General features: G+C 41.0%; 1 protein-coding gene across 1 annotated transcript; it reads left to right on the top strand.

The window, feature by feature from the left end:
• Positions 1-58: 58 nt before the first annotated feature.
• Positions 59-8,747, top strand: IDS (iduronate 2-sulfatase). The gene is made up of 9 exons (XM_080554025.1): positions 59-365; positions 1,178-1,314; positions 1,866-2,043; positions 2,921-3,009; positions 4,239-4,439; positions 5,063-5,233; positions 5,880-6,006; positions 7,286-7,459; positions 8,160-8,747. The coding sequence occupies exons 1-9, from the start codon at positions 281-283 to the stop codon at positions 8,657-8,659; spliced, it is 1,662 nt and encodes a 553-aa protein (XP_080410151.1). The 5' UTR covers positions 59-280; the 3' UTR covers positions 8,660-8,747.
• The last annotated feature ends 517 nt before the right edge of the window (positions 8,748-9,264 follow it).

Raw genomic sequence — 9,264 nt, 5'->3', positions numbered from 1 at the left:
GCGTCCCGCTCCCCTTAAAAACCCTGCGGACCCCCGCCCCGTTCCGCCCTACACCTGCAGCCCCTGAGCACGGATCTGCGCGGGGCGACGGCGCCACCGTGCGGGCTGGGCTCGGCTCCACCGCGTCTGGAGCCCGGTGCCGGCAGGGTGGAGCCCAGGCCGGTTCCACCGCCGGCTCCGGCGCCTGGCAGGGAGCCCGCCCCGCGAGCGGGGCCATGCCCGGCCTCTGTCCCTCCCCGTGCCCGCCCCGGGGCGGAGGCCGCAGGCCCGTCCCCGCGACATGGCGGCGGCTGCCCTGCTCCGCCTGTGCCTCCGCCTGCTGGCCGCTGGCTGCGTGCTCGCTGTGGAGGCGGCGAGGCGCCGAGGTGCGGCGGGCCCCGGGCAGGGCTCGGCCGTCCCGGGGGCGGGGAGGGCGGCCGGGGCTGGGAGTCCCCGGCCCGGGCCGGCGGCGCGGTTCCGCAGCGGGAGGCCCCGGCTGAAGGGCGGCACCCGGGGGCACGACGCTGCTGGAGGGCTGCAGGGGGGCACCAAGGCGTTCCCCTCGCTGGCTGTGGGCTTTGACCCGCTCGGGGCTTTGGTAAAGCTGCTTGTGAGGCTTGAGAGGCGGCTGATGCTGCTCATCTTAAGTGCTCCCAGCAGCTTGTGTGGTGTTTGAACCGCAATATAGCGCTCTACCTTAAGAGGGTGTTTAAAAACATGCATATGCCATATCAGATAGTTTTTTCATTTATTTTTTCTGTTTGTATAGCATGACAGTATCTGAGGTTTACTTTCACAATCTTCCTTTTCCCCCCAGCTTGTAAAGTTTAAAAGTGGGTAGAATGATAAAAGACTTTTCATTTCACTGCTTTTTCTGTACAAAACTGAAGGTAGCTGAAGAAAACGCTGGGTGAGGAAGTGATCAAATTAAAAGGGAAGTGAAAAATACCATAGTTCTGCCTAGGCCAAATGAGATGGGAACCTTTTAATTCCTACATGTTGAAGGAAAGAATCCCAGTATTTACATTTCCTTATAAAGGCATTAGATGAGTTAATTAAAAGATTCTATGATTTTTCTTAAGTCTACTTCAGGGTTAAAATTTGACACAGAAAACCTCCAGGAGGCATTAAATCTGCATGCATTAGCCTTCACGTACTGGAGCTCAAGTTAATATAGCCTAATTCTGTTTTCTCTTAGATGGCATGAATGTCCTGTTTATAGTTGTGGATGACCTACGTCCTGTTTTGGGTTGTTACGGAGATACACTTGTAAAATCGCCTAACATTGATCAACTTGCTTCTCAAAGTGTTGTGTTCAACGATGCGTATGCACAGGTGAGATAGTCAAAAATGTTTTATCTCAGTGAAATGCATACTAGTGTTATTACAGTATGTGTTAGGCATTGTCTGTTAGGCAGGTCTTTGGAGAAGAAAAAGTGTTTATTAAGAAATTAAGTAGTTCTAGTGGAAAACAAATGGTTAGGCTGAACTTGTATGTATGAACTTGTATGTATGATCTTATCTTGACTAAGGTGAGAAACACAAAAGCAGGTCACTTCAATACTGGTATTTGTGTAGCCCCTTGGAGGAGCATTGTATCACTCAAACACTTTCACTATTAACAGTAAAATGCTGCTTAAAAGATGTTGTTTTACTAAATTAAAATTATTTTCTTTCACATTTTACGATAATTATTTTACAGTTGGGAATTTATATTCTTAATAAGGATGCTGTTCATCCCAGCTTGAAGTAATATAAAACATTTCATTGCGGAGTTCTGAGCTTTTGGATATTTTGCCCAGCCATGTATTAAATTTGTAGGTTGCAGGCGATATATGTGTTTTGCTTTATGTTCTGATTCTCTTTTTGGATGTCTCTCTCCTCAGCAAGCTGTGTGCGCTCCAAGTAGAGTGTCATTTCTTACTGGACGCAGGCCTGATACTACCCGGCTGTATGATTTCTACTCCTACTGGAGGGTACATGCGGGAAACTATTCCACGATGCCCCAGTATTTCAAGGAGAATGGCTACATGACCATGTCTGTAGGGAAAGTTTTTCATCCTGGTACGGTTTGAATTTTCCTCTGCTTAAAATACTTTTTATATATTCCCATGAACAGACTTTACATATAAGTATGAGCTATGTGATTCCTGTCTATATGGATGACTTACATTGTTATCATGGGCCAGATTGAATTATAGGTTGTCTTTGAATCTTAATCTTACATTCATCTGTAATGCCTCAAGATTTATTAGATGAGCATTATCTAATAAATATTTTCATGTACTGTTTAGGGATTCTGGGAACAAATGTTTGCAATTCTCAAAACGTGTCTGGAAATTAGGTATCTGCTAAAGATGAAACGACTGAACGTTGTCTTGGTTCTGCATGTACACATTTCATGTTTCACAATAGGCTGTCTGGATTGGGAGGCTTAGAATACATGTCTGATACTCCCAGTTAAATAGGCAGTTGGTTCTCTAATTAAAAAACAATAATACAACTGAGTTTAAAAAAATATATACAGTACTTAACGTGATGCTCTTTCTAGTAATTCTTTACTAGAGAACTACACTTGTATGGATATACAGCCATTCAGTTGATATGATTAGGGATATACATATTATTAATCCTGTTTCTTTTCTTTTTTTCTTTTTTTCTTTTTTTTTTTTTTCTCCCTGAAGTAAGATTCTTTGAGAAGCTTGAGTCTCTTTCCCTAATAACAATGTATTTCCAGGAAAATTGCCTTACACTTTTTGATTTTTATTTCTTGGATATTTTCATTGCTTTCTGAATTGTCAAAGACCATTTCAAATATTTCTACATTTAGAATGCAGAATTCAAAAAACAAACCAAAACTGAAAACAAATTTGTTTGAGCTTTTCCCGATTTAGTGAACTACTAGAGCATCTTTTATGTCTTCACCCTTTACCCTTTTCAGGGGTTTCATCCAATTACAGCGATGACTATCCATACAGCTGGTCAATTCCTCCCTTTCATCCTTCTACTGAAAAATATGAAAATGATAAGGTAAGGGTAATTTGTGGGATGCTAACAAAGAATGGTTTTTGGGTACGACCAAGTTCTCCATCTGGAGCACAAGCCTATACTCTGTTTTATACTGTTATACTCTGTAACACTGCAGGGAAACAACTAGTCCAATTTGATACTGTTTCCCAGACTTCCAAGAGAAGATCTATGCTTCAGTTAGGTGTGTGATGTTAACTCACGTGCCCATTCTTAATTTAAGTATTTGGAAATATGGTACTGCAATATAAAGGTGCTTGCAAGTGATTTTAACTTGTGTCTAGGTCATGAAATCTTTTATCTGAAAAGTGCTGTTGTCAGCTTTCATACTAATCTTGCTCTGTTCAGTGACAAAATGTTGTCATAGGCTTGGTGAATTTAAATTGATTCAATAAAGAGCGGAGATGGAGAGTGGAATTCATAATTAAAATAATCTTTAAATGATTTGAAACTGTCTGATTCAATTTTCTGGAATGCTTGTTACTCTTAAGCGTTGCCTAAAAGAATCTGTTTTGCACTTATGCAAGTGCTGCACTAACATCACATGTTGGAGGCTATGCATTGCAAGGCTAGGAGGTCCAGCCATGAGGCTACAGACAGCCTTGATGATATTTGTTCTTGCATTTACTGCCGAAAAAGACTGATTTTAACAATGCTATTTGCATCCATGACATACTTTGCTTTATGTTCATTAACAGCTCTCCCGAGCACCCTGCTGAGGCCACTTTTTCTTGGCAACCATGTAGTCTAATTTATCTTTCCTTGCTGACTGTACATCAGCCATTGCTGGCACTTGCTCAGAAATTAATGAGGTGGTAGTAGGTTCCAGGCAGCTTTCTATGAGCTCTTGGGATCAGAAGGAGCAAAACTGCATGTGTATAGCGTAACCAAGTTCTACCTTCTTGCCAATAGGTCAGAGATGCTATTCATTATAGAAGTTGTGTGTTTTCCTGTGTGATTACTTCTCATCTTCTGGCCAGCTTTAGAGAGGATTCTGCTTTTCCTTAGATATGGAAGTTGCTATGTATTAAGTGCATTCTTCAACCTCTGAAACCTTCAGTCTCAGTCATCAATGTACTTGGTGCTTCCGGCGTTCATAGAAATTTTGAAATTCCATTTTGTATCCAATCTGCTGGTAGAAGGATTGAGAAATGAATTGGTTTCATAGCTATGGAACAGAGGATTATTTCTTTGCTTCTACAGAAGTTACTTAACTAGTTCTTTTTTTAAAGACTTGCAGGGGAAAAGACGGAAGACTTTATGCGAACCTGGTGTGCCCAGTAGATGTGACAGAAATGCCTGGTGGAACTCTACCAGATATTCAAACCACTGAAGAGGCCATACGGTTACTGAATGTTATGAAAACCAAGAAACAAAAATTCTTCCTGGCTGTTGGTTACCACAAACCACATATCCCATTGAGGTACCCGCAGGTGAGGAACCTGAAGACTGTGGGGAAAGGAATTTAGACAAGTGTTTTTTTCTTTTCAAAGCTGTTTCACAAATGCTTTATTGTTACTGTTTCTGGGAAGCAAGGTGAAAAACAGCATTGGCTCCGTGTAATTTTAGCAGTTGTCTATGTTGAATTTCAAAATATTTAATGAGAGAGTTGTGACCAGTCAGCCAAAAGGCCGGCTTCTACCGCCATAATAGCGTGACAGCTATTGCAAGGAGATACTGTTCAGCTTGATGGAGTGTGACATAACGAGGTCTTACAAGATCTTGTTCTCTCCATTTGAGTTGGTATCAAAACTTCTATTTATTTCAGAGGAAGCAATGTTGGGCTTCTTATTTTCAGGGTGGCTTTGAGACAGGAGGCTTTTTTTTTTTTCTTTAGGTACAATACCATTTACTAACTCAGAATTTTTCAGGAGTTGGTTGGGGCTAATTAACATAGCATTGCTACCTTTTATACTTTGGGGCAGGTGAAGCCTTATAAACTGTAAGAATATTATAGAAGGGTCATGCAAGGAGAAACGGTTGCTGTTTTACAATGCAATTTTACAGGAGGCCTTAGAGCTGAGGATAATCTTTTACGTGTGTTTGCATTGCAAAGGAATTTCTGAAGTTGTACCCTCTGGAAAACATCACATTAGCCCCAGATCCCTGGGTGCCTAAGAAACTACCTTCTGTGGCATACAACCCCTGGATGGATATCAGACAGAGGGATGATGTGAAAGCATTAAATGTTAGTTTCCCTTATGGACCACTTCCAGATGACTTCCAGGTAGGCTGTCAATAACTTATTCAAATGCAAGGGAGCAGTAGGCTGCTCTTAGATGTTCTGAAGTATTCAGCAACTGTCAGCTTCCAAAAACTAAATGCTCTCTTTTTGTATGCTGTCACATTTAGGTTTTTAAGAAAAAATCTTCTCTGTAACTGGGGTCAGGAGGGAAGAGGTCAACTACCAATCAGTGATATTAGTGTGTGCTCCTGGTTATTTCCATTTTCTGCTCTCACTGCTGATGGATGAGTGTTTGTATATGAGAGAATGTGTGTTTGTTTTCATCAGCTGGATCTGCTTCTGTTTCAAGCCTCCATTTAGTACATATTTTGTAAGATTCTCCTTGCCTTCAAAGTACATAAGTGAACATAAGCACTCACTGGGCCTTGAGGAGAGCAGAACTGATTGGTTTGCAACATCTTGCCTGAAAAAGCTTTTAGGAAATAGTTAACGCTTTCTAACTGCCCCTTTGCCTATTTACCTTCTCGTCCGTGACATTAATCAGGCTATGGACACTTGAAAAACAGGCTTTACAAGTAAAATCCTTTAATTCAAAAATCCTTACAAAGCTGCCCACTAGTTCTCCTTCATTCCACCCCACACAAACAGAAGCTCTTTTTTTCTTCTCTCCTATTTTCTTAACTTGCAGCGTCAGATTCGTCAGAGCTATTACGCAGCAGTTTCTTACCTGGATATGCAAGTTGGCCTGCTCCTGAATGCTTTGGATGATGTAGGACTCGCAAGTAGCACAATGGTAGTTTTTACTGCTGATCATGGTAAGCATTTAAATCTTCCTTTAGCTCACTGCTATTAACTTTTTAATTGTGCAACTCAGAGCTAGCATATGAATCAAGTGCATGTTTATATAATGTACAGTGGAGCTGCCATACCTTGTATATCTGGCTGGTCTGTCCCTAACTAATGGACTGACACAGGCCTCTGTGACTGTGGTTTTGTTCCACTGCAGGCACCTCTGTCTTTAATCAAATTGAGAGTTTCTGATGAGTAATAGTGATCAGTGAGTTATGAGGCTGTCTGCCAGGACACTGGGCTGAGCTTTCTGTATTCCCACTTCCTACTCCAAGGAGTGATTCCTGCTGGGAAGAGTGCTGCTAAAGGATTGCCACCCGTTCTCCCCCTTTGCAATTTGTAAAGGGCCATCTGGTACAGTGGGTGACAGGCTTTCTCATTAGCTGCTGAAGTGTGTTTTCTTGCACTTGTCATTGCTGCTTGTAGAACATCTAAGCTGATAGCAATTTGATTTCCCCTCTAATAATTGCACATTCTAGATCCTGGTGGTTTTAAAACAAAACAACAACAAAAAAACAATACAAAAAGCACACACATGGAAAAAAAAAACAGTTGTGTAGGACAGTAGGACAAATACCTCAAGCATTTAACTGCTTGTTTCAATATCTAATATTCATTAAGATAACTCTCTGATGGTCTCCTTAATTGAGAGATGGCTTAGCTGGCTTAAAACAGGATATGGCTTAACCAAAGCAATTTAAAGTACACATGTAATTTGGGTTGACTTTTGTGAGTAAGTGTGCACTTGCATGTTGTAGAGTAAAAGAATTAATACTTCAGGTACTAGAGAAACTCTTAGATGTTCCTCCTAAATTGCCACTCTGACTTGGACTTTCCTTTGTAGACTGAATTTCTTTTTTTCCGTGCTATGGTTACTGTAAACAGTTAGTGTTTTCAGTACTATAGCTAGCCAAGTGATTCAAAAAATTGACACACCCCAGCTCCTCTTTTATGCTGTTTTAATGCAAATTTCGTAATTCTTACTTAGGGTAGGGGAGATAGAGATGGGTTTAATTATTTCCTTAATATGAGAGCGTTAAGTTGCAATATTGATATGGTTGTTGAAATAGTTCTCACATTAGAGAGAAATCTTGTTATGTTTAAGTACAGATTTGTTACTTGCATGATAGTATAACCTTGATAAGACTAGAGGCCTCAACAGCTAGAGTCACTTTATGGTGAAAAAGAAATGACTACTAAATTACAAGCCGGCATCTGCTCTGAGTTATACTCTTTGTCATCTAGGATGGTCCCTTGGAGAACATGGTGAATGGGCAAAATACAGCAATTTTGATGTTGCTACCCGTGTGCCACTGATGTTTTACGTACCAGGAATGACAGCTTCTGCTGCTAGTCGACGAGGGAGGATCTTCCCCTACCTTGACCCCTTTAGCCATAATTTAGGCTTGGTGCCTCAAGGTAAGTTTCCAGTTCTTTTATTTGCTTGCGGTGGATATATTTAAAGGAGAAGTGGTGATGCAATGATACTTCACATACAGGCAGCTTGTTGGTGTCATCGAGTGTGCTTCTGTACTGGTGGGGAACAAGATGGTGAAGGGCATGTTCTGTGTTTGGACTCAAAGTTTTACTTTGGTTAGCTATGCCTTAGTGCTTAGTGGTAACACTAGATGTCTGTGTGAGTCTGCAGGCAATTTATTGTTGTGTAGTGTAGATGCCTAAAAGGATACTTGACCTACCTTTAATAGTGGCAGCTGCCATCTTTCCAACAGTGATAAGTAAACATTCTCTATGTAGCATCTGTGCTTAAAATGGTGGCATTGGAAACTGTTTTGATGGAGGGAGTTAGGTTAAATGATTGATGCTGGAATGTGCTTTGTCTTTCTGAAGGGTTCTTTCTCAGTGATGAATATCATTGTCTTGGAGAGTTTGCACATTTGAGAAATATAAGCACAGAAGTCTCTTCTCGTTAAAATATGTCATAGCCTAGTATCCTCAGAGCAAACTGACACACCTTAATTGCCTTATGGTACCCCACAAATCCAGTACAAAGCACTTAAAATAAACACCAATTTAATTGTCAGAATAAGTTGCTAAAATGTTCCACCGGTGTCTGTCAAATCATCATGTTTCATTATTTGTATTCTGATGCCTCTTCTAGGACAAAGCAAAAAAGTAGTTGAGCTTGTGTCTCTCTTTTCGACACTTGCTGAACTAGCTGGCCTGCAAGTTCCTCCTGTGTGCCCAGAGACTTCATTTCATGTTGCACTGTGCACAGAGGGAGCAAGCATTGTCCAGTATTTTAACTCCTCTGAAGAGAAGGTGGAAATGGAGGATGGCTGTGATGACACTAACAGGTGTCATACTGAAGAACTTGTTGCGTTCAGCCAATATCCCCGGCCTTCAGACACTCCTCAGTGGAACTCTGACAAACCAAAGCTGAAGGACATCAGAATCATGGGCTATTCCATGCGTACAATTGACTACAGGTATACTGTATGGGTTCGATTTAATCCTAACAATTTCAGTGCTGACTTTGAGGATGTCCATGCAGGAGAGTTGTATGTGGTAGAGACTGATCCAAACCAGGATTATAACATTTATAACAGTACCTTACATGGTCATCTTTTCAAAAAACTTCTTGGCTTCCTGAAGCACTAGGGTTCAGCAACTTTTTTTTTTTTTTTGTATAACACCTTTCTGTTGTACAGAAAACAAAGACTGAATTAAAATCCTATTTGTATAAAAACACTGGCTAATGCTTTTGTCTTGTTTCAGCCGTTATTACACTGAAGTAGTCAGTGAAAATACTTTTGCATTCATGTTGCGTTCTTATTTGAAAACACATCTGCAAAGAACACACACGGAATGGAGTCCATTGTGTGAAACATCATGTTCTTCTGTGCTCTAGTGACTGAAAAAGAAACGTCTATGCTGAAACTGCTGTGAAAGGTGGGAAAAGAAAAAAAAATGTACTTGAAAGGCTGTGCAGAGAATGCGTGTCAGTAAGAAGATCCCATCTACTTTAGTTAAGAGACTTGGAGCGGGAGTAATCAAGGAGATGTTTGGTAGCAATGAGGAACTGAGGTGCCTGCTGTCATCAGCCTGGACTAGAACTAAAAGGGAAATTTCATGTTTCATTCAAAAATTTAAAGCTTTTATTTTGAAAAGAATTACTTGGAGATTTCCCCCTTATAGGAGGGGATCTGAATTTTGAATTCATGTATATGAAGTGAGTGCTTTCGTCACTGAAACACTGAATAAGA

The sequence above is a fragment of the Anser brachyrhynchus genome, assembly GCF_964034855.1.
Source record: "Anser brachyrhynchus genome assembly, chromosome: 13".
Lineage (NCBI taxonomy): Eukaryota > Metazoa > Chordata > Aves > Anseriformes > Anatidae > Anser > Anser brachyrhynchus.
This window is presented reverse-complemented; position numbering and strand designations above follow the sequence as displayed.